General features: G+C 47.1%; 1 protein-coding gene across 1 annotated transcript in view; it reads left to right on the forward strand.

Moving 5' to 3' along the window:
• Window positions 1-19687, forward strand: part of LOC120029569 (histone acetyltransferase p300-like) — a 50980-nt gene extending 31293 nt beyond the window's left edge. Inside the window, exons 14-29 of the mRNA XM_038974838.1 lie at window positions 2386-2847; window positions 3169-3598; window positions 3772-3890; window positions 4022-4261; window positions 5084-5172; window positions 6048-6128; window positions 6731-6787; window positions 6916-6993; window positions 7103-7170; window positions 7298-7448; window positions 8633-8779; window positions 8916-9195; window positions 9434-9601; window positions 9832-9993; window positions 12103-12384; window positions 14222-19687. Of these exons, the coding sequence (XP_038830766.1) occupies window positions 2386-2847; window positions 3169-3598; window positions 3772-3890; window positions 4022-4261; window positions 5084-5172; window positions 6048-6128; window positions 6731-6787; window positions 6916-6993; window positions 7103-7170; window positions 7298-7448; window positions 8633-8779; window positions 8916-9195; window positions 9434-9601; window positions 9832-9993; window positions 12103-12384; window positions 14222-17452 (6045 nt within the window). The 3' untranslated portion in view covers window positions 17453-19687. The remainder of the gene's footprint in view (window positions 1-2385; window positions 2848-3168; window positions 3599-3771; window positions 3891-4021; window positions 4262-5083; window positions 5173-6047; window positions 6129-6730; window positions 6788-6915; window positions 6994-7102; window positions 7171-7297; window positions 7449-8632; window positions 8780-8915; window positions 9196-9433; window positions 9602-9831; window positions 9994-12102; window positions 12385-14221) is intronic.
• The last annotated feature ends 338 nt before the right edge of the window (window positions 19688-20025 follow it).

The raw sequence follows: 20025 nt of genomic DNA on the forward strand, positions 1-20025 counted from the left end.
GAGAGGTGGAAGTATGTGGTCTACGTCGATGGACAGATTGGGTACGCAAAAAGTATTGGTGCTTGACCACCCATATGAGGGCTTCAATGCTGTTTGTTTTAATTAGGGTTATAAACTACCCATAGTTTACTAAAGTTGCTGGAGTTTTCAGGCATTTTTGTAATTGCCCAGTCCAACCGGATTTAACAGTTTAAAAAAATATATATACACTGCTCAAAAAAATAAAGGGAACACTTAAACAACACAATGTAACTCCAAGTCAATCACACTTCTGTGAAATCAAACTGTCCACTTAGGAAGCAACACTGATTGACAATAAATTTCACATGCTGTTGTGCAAATGGAATAGACAACAGGTGGAAATTATAGGCAATTAGCAAGACACACCCAATAAAGGAGTGGTTCTGCAGGTGGTGACCACAGACCACTTCTCAGTTCCTATGCTTCCTGGCTGATGTTTTGGTCACTTTTGAATGCTGGCGGTGCTTTCACTCTATTGGTAGCATGAGACGGAGTCTACAATCCAGGATGGCACATCAATGCGAGCTGTGGCAAGAAGGTTTGCTGTGTCTGTCAGCGTAGTGTCCAGAGCATGGAGGCGCTACCAGGAGACAGGCCAGTACATCAGGAGACGTGGAGGAGGCCGTAGGAGGGCAACAACCCAGCAGCAAGGAGGAGCAGGAGGAGCACTGCCAGATCCCTGCAAAATGACCTCCAGCAGGCCACAAATGTGCATGTGTCTGCTCAAACGGTCAGAAACAGACTCCATGAGGATGGTATGAGGGCCCGACGTCCACAGGTGGGGGTTGTGCTTACAGCCCAACACCGTGCAGGACGTTTGGCATTTGCCAGAGAACACCAAGATTGGCAAATTCGCAACTGGCGCCCTGTGCTCTTCACAGATGAAAGCAGGTTCACACTGAGCACATGTGACAGACGTGACAGAGTCTGGAGACGCCGTGGAGAACGTTCTGCTGCCTGCAACATCCTCCAGCATGACCGGTTTGGCGGTGGGTCAGTCATGGTGTGGGGTGGCATTTCTTTGGGGGGCCGCAAAGCCCTCCATGTGCTCGCCAGAGGTAGCCTGACTGCCATTAGGTACCGAGATGAGATCCTCAGACCCCTTTTGAGACCATATGCTGGTGCGGTTGGCCCTGGGTTCCTCCTAATGCAAGACAATGCTAGACCTCATGTGGCTGGAGTGTGTCAGCAGTTCCTGCAAGAGGAAGGCATTGATGCTATGGACTGGCCCGCCCGTTCCCCAGACCTGAATCCAATTGAGCACATCTGGGACATCATGTCTCGCTCCATCCACCAATGCCACGTTGCACCACAGACTGTCCAGGAGTTGGCGGATGCTTTAGTCCAGGTCTGGGAGGAGATCCCTCAGGAGACCATCCGCCACCTCATCAGGAGCATGCCCAGGCGTTGTAGGGAGGTCATACAGGCACGTGGAGGCCACACACACTACTGAGCCTCATTTTGACTTGTTTTAAGGACATTACATCAAAGTTGGATCAGCCTGTAGTGTGGTTTTCCACTTTAATTTTGAGTGTGACTCCAAATCCAGACCGCCATGGGTTGATAAATTTGATTTCCATTGATCATTTTTGTGTGATTTTGTCAGCACATTCAACTATGTAAAGAAAAAAGTATTTAATAAGAATATTTCATTAATTCAGATCTAGGATGTGTTATTTTAGTGTTCCCTTAATTTTTTTGAGCAGTGTATTAACTTTTCTTCACAACTGTCACCAATTTGGTTTCAAAACATTTACAACAAACACATAAAAGGAATGACAAAGCTGTAAAACATCCTAAATAGAACCCATCAAATACAGTTGGTTGTTTTCAATTAAAAATCACATTAAGGTATTTCATTGTTACCCAGACTGCCACCAATTTGGTTTCAAAACATTTACAACAAACACATTGACAGGGTCAAATGTGTGTAAAAAATATAAAGGATATTTCATGCTGAAATCCTCATTTCGTAACACCAACTGTATTTGATGGGTTCTATTTAGGATGTTTTACAGCTTTGTCATTCTATTTATATTACAATCGTCTTAATTTATGATTTTATATATTTTACGTTATGAAAATACTTATGGAAAGTTTCCAAAATTCCTGTAGTTTACTGGTGAACTTCGGAAGTTGCAACCGTAGTTTTTAATTGAATCATATTAACTAAACATAATCACTAATACGTTCCCACACATTTGTATATGCACAAGTCAAACCCTCCTGCCTACACTAGTGTGTCCTCATGTAGAGGTTTATTGGAGGATGCCCCTGTTGAACATGGTTTATGTTAACCTCTGAATAATGTATGAATGCTAAATGCCTCATCTGTTCTCTCCGTTTCCCTCTTTCTCCCTACAGACTCCAATGCCCATTCCTTCCCCTCTCCCCGCCAACAGCCCTCTAGCCGGGCCCGGTTCGGTCGGAGGGGGTAGCGGTGTCCCCTCGGTGGGGCCTATGGGTCCCCAGAGTGTGGGTGGAGGCCCCTCGTCCAACAACCCCCAGCAGCCCAACTCAATAACCCACCTCTCGGCCATGCGCCAGAGCTCGCCCTCCCCCGCCCGCAGCATCACCCCCACACCCCACCAAACACCACCCAGGCTAGCTGGCTCACAGACCCCACAGCCCCACACCCCTAACCCACCCCAGCTGGCCCCCCCAGGCCCCCAGCAGCAGCTAGGGCCCGGCAGCCAGGGACCAGGCTCCAACAAGCCCATGCAGCAGGGGATGGGAGCAGGGGCCACCACCCCATCTCACCCTGGTCACCCCTCCACAACACCCAACCCCCATGGAGGCCAGCTCCCTCGCACGCCTCGCACTCCGGTGAGATTAATTGACTTGATTTATTCGATAATTTAGAGGAAAAAACATACTGCTATAATCGTCCATTTTCAACACATGGTATAAATAGTACATTGGTTTACAGAAGTGATCACAACATTGACTCCACCATGATACATACAGCTGCAAAATGGAGCAGTTAATGGCCAATGTAGTAAACAATTATTTAGGAATTTCCTCTGTGACCTCTCGCCTGACTCTCTCCTTCACTGTAACTCCCATGGGGGTTGTTGTTGCATTCTCTTGTAGTATCAATATTTTTCTAACTTTTAGCTCTCGCTCTCTCTCGATCTCTCCTCACAGATGTCCCAGAAGGGTGGCTTCCAGTCCCAGGACTGTCAGGCTCTGACCCCAGCGTCAGTCAGCAGTGTGGACACGGCCTCCCAGCAGGCCTCCCAGTCGGACGCCTCGGCCTCCGTGGACCCAAAGGCGGAGGTCAAGCAGCAGCAGGACGAGGAGGACGACTGGGAGGAAGGCTGCTCCAAGGGGGGGAAGCTATCCAACATCAAGACGGAGAACAAACCCATCAAAATGGAGGGGGTGAAGAAAGAGGAGTGTGGAGGCCAAGGGGGCAAAGGTGTTCCCATGGAAACGTCGTCATCGTCGGGGGTTAAGAGTGAGGAAAGGGTGAAGATGGAAGACCGGAAACCGGAGGTGAAGATGGAGCCGAAAGAGGAGGAGAAGGGATCAGATTCCCCTGGTATTCCGTCTGGTGCCCAGAACAAGAAGAAGAGTAAGGACTGCTTAATTCTGTTGATGATTCTGTGACGGCATATGTACTATGTACAAGTTGAACGTCTCTATACACAATCTCTGTGGTAATGTTCTTGCGGAGTTATAGTCGGTTTCTGAATCCAACTTCAACCCTAACCTCTCTACCCCTTCTTCTCCTCCCACCTATCTCAGTCTTCAAGCCAGAGGAGCTGCGCCAGGCCTTGATGCCTACCCTGGAGTCTCTGTATCGCCAGGACCCAGAGTCTCTGCCCTTCAGACAGCCTGTGGACCCTCATCTACTGGGCATACCTGTATGTACTGAATATTCACACTGTTTTAGTCTGGTTTTAATGTTCTATTAAAAAGATATGTACTTTTTACACACAAATTTCCCACTTGTCAAATAATAAAGGGAACTTGACTTGACCATATCCCTCTCCAGGACTACTTTGACATAGTGAAGACCCCCATGGACCTGTCCACTATAAAGCGTAAGCTAGACACTGGTCAGTACCAGGAACCCTGGCAGTACGTGGACGACATCTGGGTCATGTTGAACAACGCATGGCTGTACAACCGCAAGACGTCCCGCGTCTACAAGTACTGCTCCAAGCTGGCCGAGGTGTTCGAGGCTGAGATAGACCCCGTCATGGTCAGCCTGGGCTACTGCTGCGGCAGGAAGGTGAGATGGGTGTGTGTGTGTCTGGTTGGTATTCAGCTGTGTGTGTGTGTGACGTATAGTTTCCAGCTAGATGTGGTTATTGCATTGCTAGTTTCACATCCAATTCTGTGCATGGAGACGAGGGGTGGTTAATTTCAGCGTTGGCATAACATCGCCATATTACATTTCAACACTTAATATTGAACATAAACTTACAGCTATTTATGACTTTGCTCATGAATGTGCTAAGCGGTCCACAGGGATGACCGGAGTGACTCCTTTTTATGAAAATGAGAGAAGTGGTGTGGATGTCAGGGTTAAGCCCCTCAGAAGGACCATAAGTCCGAACAGCTGTTGTCATGTACTGTGACTATGAGCCTGAAGGGCCATGTGATCCAGGACTGGCACATTCCTTTGGCCTAACCAAATTGCCTCCATGAAAATTGATTGTTTTTGGCTGGTGAAGAAGCTCTAGATAGTGATATAGCGATCGTCTTTGTCCTTTAGTGTCTATTGGTGTGTCATTATCATGAATTGGGCCCAGAGTTTTCCCTGTTTGGATGGTCCGGTACAACTCCTGGCACTACTGAACATAAAGATGCTTTATTGTATGATTTTTAATTAGTAATCTTTGTTCATTGTCCTTCCCCCTGTCTTTTGTTTCTTTGTTAGTACTTTTGTTATTTTATGTGAATCACTTTGTTACCTGTATTGAAAAGCGTTATACAAATAACGTTATTATTATATTACTACTAATCTCTTTTGAAAGTTAATTTTGGGATTAAAGAAGTGTTAATTTATCATCTAACTTTCTCTCTTTCCTGCATTTTTTTCCTCCTTCAGTTGGAGTTTTCTCCCCAGACGTTGTGCTGCTATGGGAAGCAGCTGTGCACTATACCCCGGGACGCGGCCTACTTCAGCTACCAGAACAGGTAGAAAGGGAGCCGAGTGTGTGTCTCACACACCCACACACACGGTGATCAATGTCATAATGACTGTATGTTGAATTTTGTGTTTCTCTGGGAATAAATAGTTTGCCACGTTTTTCCCCATTTTAATATCCATGTGCTTAACGCAATTACATTTTAAGTCGGTCCTTTTTTACTGCCTTTCTGGACATTTCTTCAAACTTCAATTTCTAACAAAAGCTGTAGGCTGTGATCAGGTACGAATATGTACATTCACAAATATTATTTGTGACAGCACTGATACTTGACTGAAAATAAGAAAGGATCCACTTTAAAATGAGCTCTATAATAGAACAATTGTCTGTGTCGCTGTTCATCTGTTCAGTATCTGCATTGTCCCAGGCTTCCCCTTCCTTCCCCTCCAGTTGATTCTGTCACTGCTGTATATGTAGCTGTGATGGTTTTGCTCATCTTCTCCTGCCCAAAACACTAATCTGTGCTTTGCCTTGGCCTTCTGCTCTGTTGTCCTGGATGTTGTCTTGTCCTCTCCTTCTCTCCTCACCATTCAAATCATTCCTCCAACCAACCCTTTCTGCCCTCTCCCTGTGTCGTCAATGCTTGTGACATCTGCATTGGCTTGCTTTTTGTCTGGTCCAATCATGCGCCTCCAAACCCCACCTATCCCTCCCCCTTTCCCTTCTATCCTGAATCATGATTGGCTGTTCTGACGACGACACCTGCCCTGCCTGCTCTGCGCTCCTCCTGTCTCCTGTGTGCCTGCGTGCTTGCTCCCACCCTGTCATGCCTTGATTGGTGGCTGCCTCTCCGTGCCTTCTCTGTGATTGGCTGTGCTGTTGGGAATGGTGTAGTTCACCAAAATTTGGGCTTCTTGCTGGCAGGTACCACTTCTGTGAGAAGTGCTTCAACGAAATCCAGGGGGACAACGTGTCCCTGGGAGACGACCCCTCCCAGCCTCCGACGTGAGTAGAACGTTACCATCCACTAGCCTTCCCTCAACTTTTCTTTTGGTTTAACGTAAACTTTATTTTATTCTTTTATTTTTAGGCTTTTATTTGACTCCTCATATGCCAAGCTTCTCCCTCATATCAGCTTTAAAGTACCTCCATTTGCTGTTATTGTGAATGTCTTCCTTCCATTTCTGTGGTATTCTCTCCTACAGTAGTTGATTTGGTTTTATTGTACATCTCTACTGTTGCAGTTATTGTTTGTCTCACCTCTCGTAGACTGTGGTTTTCCTCTATTGGCTTACATCTGTTCTGCAGCACCTCTTCAGTAAATCAACATTGGGATGAAAACACTGCATATTTGAAAATCAGGCCAAATATTAAATGAGTCTTAAACTTTGTATGAAATTTTGGATGAGAGCCCTGCCAGAGAATCCAATGCTTTCACCTTGATTGTCATTTGGAGTTTATGAAGCTGTATTTTATTGGTTGGTTAGACTGGGGTTCATCCACCTTACCCTTTCAACGTATTTTTTTTTCATGAGGCTTTTTAACTGGGGGTGGCCTGGTTGCTATTGTTGCGGTATGGGTGTTACATTTCCTCTTTCTAATTTCAGTTCCATCGGTAAAGATCAGTTTGAGAAGAAGAAGAATGACACACTGGACCCTGAATTGTAAGTCCACCGTTGGAAGTATATATCTTGTTGAGTAATTTAATTTAAGTTGTGATTGCATTGTGAGCGCAATGTAGTTGTGGCGACGTAAGCAGTCTGATTTATTTCTCTCTCGTTCCTCTCTGCAGACTTGTGGAATGTATGGACTGCGGACGTAAGATGCACCAGATCTGTGTTCTGCACAACGACACTATCTGGCCGTTAGGGTAAGTCTGTCTGCATGCCTTGTTCCCTGTAACCAGAAGAGGAAGCAGTTAGTCTTATTAGAAGGTTCTGGCATCTCTACTGACGCTAATTAACTGTTTCACCCACCAGTTTTAATTGTGATGGCTGCTTAAAGAAGTTGAATAAGACACGGAGAGAGAACAAGTATGCTGCCAAAAGTAAGTACCGATGTCTTTAAAATAAAACTTTTTAACCCTAAATATTACTTACCCGTCTCCATTTGACGTAGTTCCTCCCTTCTTTACCTAGCTTATTTGTAATTAACCCTTATCTCCCTCTCTCCAGGGTTGCCCCACACTAAGCTAGGCTGTTATTTGGAGACTAGAGTGAATGACTACCTGAAGCGTCAGAGCCACCCTGAGTCGGGTGACGTCACCATCCGAGTGGTCCACGTCTCTGACAAGGTGGTAGAGGTCAAACCAGGCATGAAGTCCAGGTAAGGGACATGCACCACTGGGGGGAATAGTAAGCGTGTTTCCCTGAAGTAGAACAGGAGAAAGGGATAAGAGGCAGAACGAGTGGGGTTAATGTAGTAATTTGTTGAATCCCAAATCAACCCCTAGCCACTACCCCTAGGCACTGTAAATCTGAGAGGATTGCATCACCTTTTTTTAATCTCAGAATTTGAGGGGGGGGGGGGGGGGGGGGGGTCCGTTTCAGAATTGCAAGGTAGAAAGAGTTTGAGACCAGAGCATGGTAGATGGAGAAGCAGTAACTCTGAATGATGAAAGATGGTGAATATATAAATATATTGGTATGCAGGGTTGGGGAGTAACTGATTACATGTAATCTGATTATCAAAAATATTGTAGTCACTTTGGATACTTTTGGAAAAACTAGATTTCTACTTGGATTACTTTTAAATTCAGAAAGGATGTTTGTGGAAAAAAATACGTTATGTCACCTTTGAGAGAAAAATTACATTCAATTTAGCATTGGAAAAAAGGTGCAAATTAATGCCCAGTGCAGTCAAAAAGGTGATTTTCTTGTGTTTTTTATATTTCCACACTGAGATTTGAATAATATGGTCAAATTGTAAAATTATTAATAGCCTTTCTGTGTAAGAGCTGTTTTGAAAAGAGCCTGAAATGTCAGCCTTTTGGCCTGCCTGGTGACATCACCAGGTGGTAAATTGGTTAATAGAGCAATAAGAGTTCCAAACCTCTCTGCCAATAGCTAGTTTCCCCTCCCAACTCGGACCACTCCGACAGTCCTAGCAAAAATTTTGCATGAGTAATTGTTCTTTCTAAGAAGTACATTTTGGTACTTAATTGTTTCCTAGAAATGATTTAATATTGAGAACCATTGCATTGGACTTAAGTTTGTTTCACCTGAGCAAGTCTGACCACAAGTCAGAGACCACTATGATGACACACCAAATGCGTTTGATGGATCCTTTTTGTCTTCTAATGCCTCTTAAGGGGAAAGTAATTGAAAAGTAAGTGAAAGTAATCAATTACATTACTGAGTTTGAGTAACCCAAAAGTTACGTTACTGATGATTTTGCATAGGTACTGTAACTAGAAACTAACGGATTACATTTAGAAAGTAACCTACCAACCCTGTTAGTATGCATGCATGCTTTCATTCTAGCATCAGACGTCTCGTGTCTCTCTCCAGGTTTGTGGACACTGGGGAGATGTGTGAGTCATTTCCATACAGAACGAAAGCCCTGTTTGCGTTTGAGGACATCGATGGAGCTGACGTCTGCTTCTTCGGAATGCATGTACAGGAGTACGGCTCGGACTGTCCTCCTCCCAATCAGAGGTGATAGTTATTTGAAGGGTACATTTTCTCAACTCCGTGGGGAGCAGTTTTATGTTAATGCCCAAAGGACTGGACCTCATCCTTGCTCTCTCCCGCCATCTCTCCATCTTCCTCTCTCTCTCCATCTCTCCCCCAGACGCGTGTACATCTCGTACCTGGACAGTGTTCACTTCTTCCAGCCTCGTTCTCTGAGGACGGGTGTCTACCATGAGATTCTCATTGGCTACCTGGAGTATGTCAAGAAGCTGGGGTACACGACGGGTCACATCTGGGCGTGCCCACCTAGTGAAGGGGACGACTACATCTTCCACTGTCACCCTATGGACCAGAAGATCCCCAAGCCCAAGAGGCTTCAGGAGTGGTATAGGAAGATGCTGGACAAGGCTGTGGCAGAGCGCATTGTGCATGACTTCAAGGTAAAGAGGCTTGAGGGGTCCTTGCGGGGGTCAAAGTTAGAATTGTTATAAATTGTCTTCATCGGTAAGTGGAGGGTTGAGCGCACAAGGACAGTCATGGATTGGCCTCTGAGAAGCACCATTTTATCACTGTTCATGTTGTGACAACTTGAAGTGGTGTTACACATTTGTTACATAAAGCAGGACGAGTGGAGTGTTTCTTAAATCTGGGTTTAATATCTTTCTGTCCCTTGCTCAGGACATCTTCAAGCAGGCCACGGAGGACCGTCTGACAAGTGCCAAGGAGCTGCCGTACTTTGAGGGGGACTTCTGGCCCAACGTGCTGGAGGAGAGCATCAAGGAGCTGGAGCAGGAGGAGGAGGAGAGGAAGAGAGAGGAAAACAGCACTTCCAACGAGAGCATAGATGTAAGTGGGATGGACATTTACCACAAGGTACATTGCAGTGTGTTCATATGGATCTTTGGGTTTGTTTTGATGTGATTTCATTTGATCTCTTTCAATCAGTGTGATAATTTGATTCTGTTTTTACGTTTCACTTAATACAAAATGTTGAATAGATTTTTGTATGAATTGCATTTCTACATTGGTTGTAAATAAAAATGGTTACTACTGTGGTGTGTGTAATTCACCTCCAGGCCACGAAGGGCGACAGCAAGAACGCCAAGAAGAAGAACACCAAGAAGACTTCTAAGAATAAGAGCAGCATGAGCCGAGCCAATAAAAAGAAGCCAGGCTTGCCCAACGTGTCCAATGACCTCTCTCAGAAACTCTACGCCAGCATGGAGAAGCACAAAGAGGTAGGAGGGAGTGACTTGCGTGTTTTTATTGTATTTCTGAACATAAGTTGCAAACATTATGTAGTAAATTGGTGAGAATCAGGTTTAATATCTGAACGAGTCACTTTCACAACCTAAAAACACTTTCCACTAAGACCGTTGTAGTGGCGATTTACTATAAAAAGCTCATGGCACAGGAGAGAGCCGAAATTGTTTTCCAAACGTTAACTCTTTTCCGGTGAAGTTCCCATTTATTGAGCATACAAAAGATAAATGGTTTAGTTCCAATACAAATATTTGCATAGAAAAGGTGTAGAGGTAAAATCTATGAGCATGTTCTGTGATATGGTAAGACCTGTATGCCCTCTCTCACCTGTGCTAACCTTTCATGTGCTATCTATATACAGTTGAAGTCGGAAGTTTACATACACTTAGGTTGGAGTAATTAAAACAAGGCCCATTCACTGGGCCTTGTTTTTCAACCACTCCACAAATTTCTTGTTAAAACTATAGTTTTGGCAAGTCGGTTTGGACATCTACTTTGTGCATGACACAATTTTTCCAACAATTGTTTACAGACAGATTATTTCACTTATAATTCACTGATCACAATTCCAGTGGGTCAGAGGTTTACATACACTAGGTTGACTGTACCTTTAAACAGCTTGGGAAATTCTAGAAAATTGTCATGCTTTAGAAGCTTCTGATAGGCTAATTGACATAATTTGAGTCAATTGGAGGTGTACCTGTTGATGTATTTCAAGGCCAACCTTCAAACTCAGTGCCTCTTTGCTTGACATCATGGGAAAATCAGAAGAAATCAGCCAAGACCTCAGAAAAAAATTTGTAGACCTCCACAAGTCTGGTTCATCCTTGGGAGCAATTTCCAAATGCCTGAAGGCACCACATTCATCTGTACAAACAATAGTACGCAAGTATAAACACCATGGGACCACGCAGTCGTCATACCGCTCAGGAAAGAGACGCATTCTGTCTCCTAGAGATGAATGTACTTTGGAGCGAGAAGTGCAAATCAATCCCAGAACCACAGCAAAGGACCTTGTGAAGATGCTGGAGGAAACAGGTACAAAAGTATCTATATCCACAGTAAAAACAAGTCTTAAATCGACAACCTGAAAGGCAGTTCAGCAAGGAAGAAGCCACTGCTCCAAAACCGCCATAAAAAATCCTGACTATGGTTTGCAACTGCACATGAGGACAAAGGTTGTACTTTTTGGAGAAATGTCCTCTGGTCTGATTTAAACAAAAATAGAACTGTTTGGCCATAATGACCATCGTTATGTTTGGAGGAAAAAGGGGGAGGCTTGCAAGCCGAAGAACACCATCCCAACCGTGAAGCACGGGTGTGGCAGCATCATGTTGTGGGGGTGCTTTGCTGCAGGGGGGACTGATGCACTTCACAAAATAGATGGCATCATGAGGAAGGAAAATTATGTGGATATTTTGAAACAACATCTCAAGACATCAGTCAGGAAGTTAAAGCTTGGTCGCAAATGAGTCTTCCAAATGGACAATGACCCCAAGCATACTTCCAAAGTTGTGGCAAAAAGGCTCAAGGACAACAAAGTGAAGGTATTGGAGTGGCCATCACAAAGCCCTGACCTCAATCCTATAGAACATTTGTGGGCAGAACTGAAAAAGCGTGTGCGAGCAAGGAGGCTTACAAACCTGACTCAGTTACACCAGCTCTGTCAGGAGGAATGGGCCAAAATTCACCCAACTTATTGTGGGAAGCTTGTGGAAGGCTGTAAACTTCTGACCCACTGGGAATGTGATGAAAGAATTAAAAGATGAAATCATTGCCTACTATTATTCTGACATTTCACATTCTTAAAATAAAGTGGTGATCCTAACTGACCTAAGACAGGGAATTTTTATTAGGATTAAATGGCAGGAATTGTGGAAAAACTGAGTTTAAATGTATTTGGCTAAGGTGTATGTGAACTTCTGACTTCAACTGTACATGTGACCCATGACCCCAACATATAGTGCCCTCTATTGTACAATCAAGTTAAAATGACCTTTGACAGACAACATATACACAACACATAAAATAAAACAGGTCAAAATATCTTCTCCCTTAACTCTGTTCCGCTCTCTCCTCACCAGGTATTCTTTGTGATCCGTCTGATAGCGGCGCCTATGTCCAACACGCTGGGCCCCATCACGGACCCCGACGGCCTGATGGCCTGCGACCTGATGGACGGGCGCGACGCCTTTCTCACCTTGGCCCGCGACAAACACCTAGAGTTCAGCTCGCTGCGCAGGTCCAAGTGGAGCTCCATGTGCATGCTGGTGGAGCTCCACAACCAGAGCCAGGACCGCTTCGTCTACACCTGCAACGAGTGCAAGGGCCACGTGGAGACACGCTACCACTGCACCGTCTGCGAGGTGAGGGTTAGGGTTCAGGTTAGAGGGGTGGAGGAAGAGAAGAGCTGGGACAATAAACAGAAAATGTAACACCAACATTGCCTTCCTCTTACAACACGTGTTTAAGTCTGTAATTTTCAATTATTAGGCTACACAATGTTCCTGCTTGTACTTTTTTAGGGGGTTACTAAAACCACTGTTTGGTCAACAGTAATGTGCATTATCCTGATTCCCTGCAATTAAAGTGCCCTATCTCTGTTTTGCTGCCCGACCTCACTCCCCCTTTTCCCATCTGTGCATGAGGGAGAGCTGTATGCTGATAAGCGCAAGCATATACATTGCAATTGCGGGAAAAACAGTTTTTAAAGCAACTACTGTTTAATTGTTAAAGAGAGGAGAGTGTAAGCTTTCTGTGAGTAACATTTATTTCTCAATATTGAGCAAATGACACCACTTTACATAGCAGCGTGGCGCGAGGCTAATATGGTTTAGAGACGATGCACCTGTGGAGCGTAGCATGCCATTCACATTGAATACATCAAGTAGCCTAGGCCTACAGATGGAACGTTTTTTTTGTAGGACATGAAAGTAATCTAGCTAATGTATTTTGAGTTCCCACTTCCTCAGGTGGTGTAGTATGTAGCTTACAGGGAAAGCAAACTGGCCTCACTGTGTGCGGGAGAGTTGCATAATAACGAGTACGTTATTCAATTATTGCATCCAAATTGCTCGCTCTCGTCAACGAGCATCTGCGTTGCCGAACGCTAAAATAGGACTATTTGAGACACTCGACACATTGCAAGTCCTGCCTCTCCCATCTACTCATTGCAGGACTGGACATACAGGGCTACCTGTGGGCCTTCCCGCTGGCCCTGGGAGGTTTTGTTATCCCTCTGGGCCATTCATTCATCCACGTCAGTGAAAACCATTCACTGGGCCCGCGAAAACAATGTTGTAATAATGCTTTTTTCAATCTAGGCTATGTAATTGATGGGGGAAAAAATATTAATTCCCAAAGCTGTCAGTTCGTTATGTAGATAAATTATTACACGCGCCCATACACAGCTTAGTTTGAGCAAAATATCAACTGTCAGGCAGCAAAAGCGCGCAGCTCACAACTGGTTGTAGTGTGGAGCAGCTCACAACTGGTTGTAGTGTGGAGCAGCTCACAACGGGTTGTAGTGTGGAGCAGCTCACAACGGGTTGTAGTGTGGAGCAGCTCACAACGGGTTGTAGTGTGGAGCAGCTCACAACGGGTTGTAGTGTGGAGCAGCTCACAACGGGTTGTAGTGTGGAGCAGCTCACAACGGGTTGTAGTGTGGAGCAGCTCACAACGGGTTGTAGTGTGGAGCAGCTCACAACGGGTTGTAGTGTGGAGCAGCTCACAACGGGTTGTAGTGTGGAGCAGCTCACAACGGGTTGTAGTGTGGAGCAGCTCACAACGGGTTGTAGTGTGGAGCAGCTCACAACGGGTTGTAGTGTGGAGCAGCTCACAACGGGTTGTAGTGTGGAGCAGCTCACAACGGGTTGTAGTGTGGAGCAGCTCACAACGGGTTGTAGTGTGGAGCAGCTCACAGAAGAGACTGCGTTAGGTAGGAAAGATGTTTACACTTATGATACAGTACCTGTTTATACATTTAAAAAAATATATTGTTATTGAGCAAAATGGATAATCTGGCTCTGGGGAGGGGGATTGGATGGGGTTGGATGGGTATAGAGTGGGCTAGGAGGGTATAGAAGAGTAACTGGCTGAAAAGTCAAACTAAGATTTGTTTTAGGGTAATTCTAATAAGGGGATGATAAGTAAAGTGTGGTGTAACCAACACCTATATGCTACTTTCTCCTCTCTCTGTCCCAGGACTATGACCTGTGCATCACCTGCTACAACTCTAAGGGGCACATTCACAAGATGGAGAAGCTGGGTCTGGGCCTGGATGACGAGAGCAACAACTCGGCCGCTTCGTCCATCGCCAACCCTGGAGACTCGCGCCGCCTCAGCATCCAGCGCTGCATCCAGTCTCTGGTTCACGCCTGCCAGTGTCGCAACGCCAACTGCAGCCTGCCGTCCTGCCAGAAGATGAAGCGTGTGGTGCAGCATACGAAAGGTTGCAAGCGCAAGACCAACGGCGGCTGCCCCATCTGCAAGCAACTCATCGCCCTGTGCTGCTACCACGCCAAGCACTGCCAGGAGAACAAGTGTCCCGTACCGTTCTGTCTGAACATCAAGCACAAGCTGAGGCAGCAGCAGCTCCAGCATCGGCTCCAGCAGGCCCAGATGCTGCGGAGGAGGATGGCCAGTATGCAGAGGGTGGGTCAGCCACCTCCGGGACCGGGGGGCAACGGTGGGCTACCGTCCCCGGGAAACAACAGCACCACAGGGCCCAGTACCCCCATGTCCGTGGGCACACAGCCCCCCACGCCTCAGACCCCCACCCAGGGGAACATGCCCCTCGGACCCCAGCAGGGGATGGATCAGGGCCCCCCAGGGCAACAGCAGCAGTTACAGCAGCAGGGCGGCATTCCCCAGCAGCACCACATGCACCACCAGTTCCAGCAGCAGATGCAGCATAGTGGAGGGGTAATGATGAACTCTCCTCAGCAGCAACAGATGGTCCAACAACAGCTCCAACAGCAGCAGCAGGGCCAGTCTCCAAATGTCCAGCAGATGAAGCACCCAGGAGGTCTTCCCCCTTACACCCCCAGACCTCCAGGTGCCTCTCCCCTCCACCAGTCCCTGGGCAAACCCGGTCTGGGCCCAGCCACACCTCCACAGCAGCAGGCAAACCCCGGCCAGGGCTCCATGCCCCAGGGGCAGCAGCAGCAACAGGGGCCTCCTCCGGCAGCGGTGGAGATAGCGTTGAAGATTCAGCGTGTGGCAGAGACACAGCGTCAGATGGCCCAGGCTCAAGCCCAGATCCTCCAAAGGCAGCAGGCGGCCCAGGGTGGAGGCATGATGCCCCCTCACCCCCACCACCAGAACCCCCAGGCCCAGATGCAAGGCATGGCCCACCCAGGAGCAGGCATTGCAGGGCCCCAGGGGATGGCTCCCCAGGGCCAGGGTGTGGCAGGGAGGACTCATATGGAGCAGCAGGGGATGGTGGTGGGGCAAGGAGGCATGCAGCAGCAAGGAGGCATGCAGCAGCAAGGAGGCATGCAGCAGCAAGGAGGCATGCAGCAGCAAGGAGGCATGCAGCAGCAAGGAGGCATGCAGCAGCAAGGAGGCATGCAGCAGCAAGGAGGCATGCAGCAGCAAGGAGGCATGCAGCAGCAAGGAGGCATGCAGCAGCAAGGAGGCATGCAGCAGCAAGGCGGCCCCCAGTCGCAGCTCTCTCCCCAGGTTCAGCTCCAGCAGCAGGCCCAACTCCAGAATCCTAACCAACAGCAGTGGGGCGGCCCGGGTGGGATGGCACCCCAGCAGAGGCAAGGCATGATGGGACAGATGGGTCACCTGACACCGCAGCAACAACAGCAGCTCGCCCAGCAACAGCAGCAGCGGCAGCTTGTCCAGCAACAACAACAGCAAGGTCAGCAACAACAGCAGGCAGGGCAAGGGGGGTTAATGGGGCTGATGGGAGGTCCAGGGGGCGTGGCCGGGGCGGCGGCAGCGATGGTGGGAACAGGGAACCTCCCCCAGGCAGCTCTACAGGACCTCCTGCGTACCCTCCGTTCCCCCAGCTCCCCCGGCCAGCATCAACAGGTCCTCAATATCCTCCGCTCCAACCCCCTCCTCATGGCTGCCTTCATCAAGCAGCGAGCTGCCCGATACCAGGGAGGTCCAGGGGTGCCGGGGGCCCCGGGAGGAGGGGGGCCCGGAGGCGTGCGGTTCCAGGGGGCCCCTGGTGGGGCAGGAATGGGCCCTGGGGGTAACCAGGTGGTCATGGATGGTCAGCAGGTGAACGTAAACCCCGGAGTAGCCCAGCCAGGGATGAACATGGGCCAGGCAGGCGGAGGAGTAAATATGTCCACTATGGCTCAGCTACAGCAGTTACAGCAGCAGCAGCAGCGCCCCCTCCTGCCTGGGAGTCTGCAGCAACAGCAGCAAATGGCAGCACTACAACAACAACAAGGCAGTATGGCAGGCCAAGGCACCCCCATGTCCAACATGACTCCCCAGTTCAGAGAGATTCTGATGAGAAGGCACCTCCAACAGCAGCAGCAACAACAGATGAGTAACAATGGTCAGTTCCAGCAGCCCCAGCCCCCCCAACAACAACAGCAGCAGGGTCAGGGCCAGCAGGGCTTCATGCATCAGGGCCAGCCTGGTCAACCTGGCCAGACCCAGCCTGGTGGCGGGGGAGGGCCGCAGCAGGGTGGGGGAGGCCCCCAGGGGCCCCAGCCCGGTCCAGGGCCGGGCCAACAAGGACAGGGCTACCCTGGAACGATGTCCCAGCAGGTAGCCACAGCCCTGCAACAGAGGCTACAGCACCAGATGCAACAGCAGCAGCAGCAGCAACAACAGCAACAGCAGGATGGGGGTGGGGGGCCTGGGCAGCTCCAACAGGGGCAGCAGGGTCCCCAGCAAGGCCAAGGTGGTCAGCCCCAGTCTTCCCATGCCATGCTCCAGCAGGCCCTTCACCAGAGACTACTCCAGCAGCAGCACCTAGGAGGGGGCTCGCCTGCCCAGCACGGCAGTCCTATGAGCCCCCAGCAGCAGATGGCCCAGTCCCCACACCCCCACCTCCAGGGCCAGGCTCTGGGCGGTCAGTCCCTCAGTAACCAGGTGCGTTCCCCTCAGCCCTCCCCTCGGCCACAGTCCCAGCCGCCCCACTCCAGCCCCTCGCCACGCATGCAGCCCCAGCCCTCCCCTCACCGCATCTCCCCCCAGACCCAGACAGGCTCTCCGCACCCGGGTCATCTCTCCCAGCACCACCCTGGTATGGTGGCCCCCCAAAACCCACAACAATTGTCACAGCAACAACAGCAGCAGGCTAACTCTGGGGACCCGGGTACATTTGGTTCGGACCCGAGTGCTATGATGTCCCAGATAAGTGGGATGGGAGGCTTGCATGGCCCAGGGCAGTCAGACATGTTGGGTAATAACCACCAGGACCTGGGGACAAACAGCCACAACAGTTTAGACATTATGTAGCCTACTACTGCTTCTGTCTCAGTGCTCTGAAGAACTGTCCTCATGGGTCTGGCTGGAAGGGGGATGGCAGTTTTTGAAGTTATTTTTATTTAATATTTTTCTGATGTATAAATGAAAAGAACTCAACTTCCTATGGGAGATGCAACGTTAAATCTACAAGTCAATAAATGAATAAATTGAACGAATGGTAAGTTATTGCTGTTAATATATATCTATATATTTTTGCCAATTGTGTACAAAATGTGTAAGGGGTTTCTGGACAGTAGAGATTTCTTCCTTAGTATATGACACAAGTAATATTTTTGGGGACTGAGAATTTTGCCTTTTTTACAAATATTTTTAAGATTTTAAATGTGGTGGACAATTGAGGTGAGTTAATACAATGGACCTTTCTATCGTTCGGTTTTCCTCCATAAAACCAGTCATGATTGTATCTGTTTTGCAGAGAAGTGTTTTTTTTATTATAATTATCAATATTATTTTTGCTGGATCTACAAACAAATGTCATATCTTTTTTGGGGGGGGTGGGGGGGCAGATGTACTTTGCAACTGCTACAATTCAAATAGAAGAATATATTTTTGTTAATGACTGTCCAAAAACCGAGAGGGTTGAAAGAAGGGCAAGTGTATTTTTTTCCTGATTTTGTTAGGGATCCAAGTGAAACCGAAACATTATTGCTGGGGAGGTGAGCAGGGGGTGGCTGATCGCCTTCTAGGATTGTCTGTGAGCATCTCGGGTCGTTGGATGCCCAGATCTTCTACGCCAGGGTTTCCCCCCTCCCGGGTTCATGTTTTGGTTTTTGCCCTAGCAGTAAACGGCTGATTCAAATAACCAACTCATCATCAAGCTTTGATTATTTGAAGCAACTGATGTGCTAGGGCAAAACCAAAATGTGCACCCGGGGGGGGGCCCAGGACAGAGTTTGGGTAACCCTGTCCTACACTCCCCTTTACCCCTACACTTACAAACAGGACGATGGATGAGAAACTTACTACTGATGTTGCCAGCTGATTTGGAGGATTGATGGATGGCTCCATGTAGTGTGTGTATATACCCTCATGAACTGAAACATGAAGGGGATATGGGGAAGGTGTGAAGGGCTTTCCTAGGAACGTTTAACTTTTGTCAATGATGCTACCCTTCCCCTCGCATCCTAGTCACAAGCCCCTCTTCTTCCCCTCTCATCCTAGTCACAAGCCCCTCTTCCCCTCTCATCCTGGTCACAAGCCCCTCTTCCCCTCTCATCCTAGTCACAAGCCCCTCTTCCCCTCTCATCCTGGTCACAAGCCCCTCTTCCCCTCTCATCCTGGTCACAAGCCCCTCTTCTTTTACCCTGACTGTTGGTTTTAATTTAATGTTATTACTGTACAAAAACTGGACTTTAATGAAATACTGTTTGTAATAATAAAATGAAAATCATACATTTGCGCTGTACAGACTTTCAGACCTATGATGAGCAGAGCCTCTTTTTCTACTGCTGATTTTCTCGATTTGGTTTCCTAGCAACCTGGTCTCCCAAACTATGTAAAAGTATTGATTTTTGAAAGGTACAGTATGGGGTGTAGGTCATGAGCACCAATGAGCCTTTGTGTATATATTTTTTTTAAACTGGGGATATTGCAACATAACATCTTGATTGCTGTGAACACCAACACATTCACATGAACACATGCACAAAACGTGAGAAGGCTTATTACTGTGGTCAGAAAATGAATTCATAATTTTGCCTCGCATTAAAGAATTACACAAGATTTCACAAGTTCACTTATTTTTCTCTAAAGGTTGAGATTTGGGGGAGGGGAAAAAACAAGTGGCAATATATCTTGAGACTTATTTTATAAAAAAACAAGGAAAGCTTGTATTTTATATATAGATATTATTTAATTTTATTTTTTTGAAAATAAAACTTGAAGCAACAGGAATTAATAGATTAAACTTTTTTTGTATTGAAGATGTAATGGTGATGTAAAATGACACTGCGGTCATTCACAGCCCTCTTTGGGGCTGTTTGAGTATATCATGCCATTTTGATGAAATGTACACTTGTATACATACTGAATCACTGTACAAACCATGGCAACTGAATTTTTGTTTTGCTTATTCTTTCTGCCTAAAGAAACTGGAATTAAGACTGTGTTTAGTGTTCAAATGGAATCTTTGACCACTTTTCTGTTACAATACTTTGGTGCTTGCTGAAAGGAAGCAAAAAATAAATAACTGTTGCTCCATTTTCATTGGTTTCTTATTTAAGTTATTTTGGTCTTTTTTTTGCCAATTTAATTGTACAATAAAGTATGTTTGTACCATTGGAAAAATAGCTGTATGTTGAAATGGCTTATTTCACTAGCTACATTTCCATCACATGATGAAATTGGTTGAATCCCATCCCTCAACCCATCAGACATTGGTGGGACAGATAACACATATCTCGCCAATGACAGCCAATAATACACTGAACAAAAATATAAATGCAACATGTAAAGCGCTGGTTTCATGAGCTGAAATAAGATCACAAATTGTCCATATGCACAAAAATATTTCACATCCTTGTGAGCAATTTCCCCTTTGTCAA

Source organism: Salvelinus namaycush, chromosome 35, assembly GCF_016432855.1.
Source record: "Salvelinus namaycush isolate Seneca chromosome 35, SaNama_1.0, whole genome shotgun sequence".
In the NCBI taxonomy this organism is placed as follows: Eukaryota; Metazoa; Chordata; class Actinopteri; order Salmoniformes; family Salmonidae; genus Salvelinus; species Salvelinus namaycush.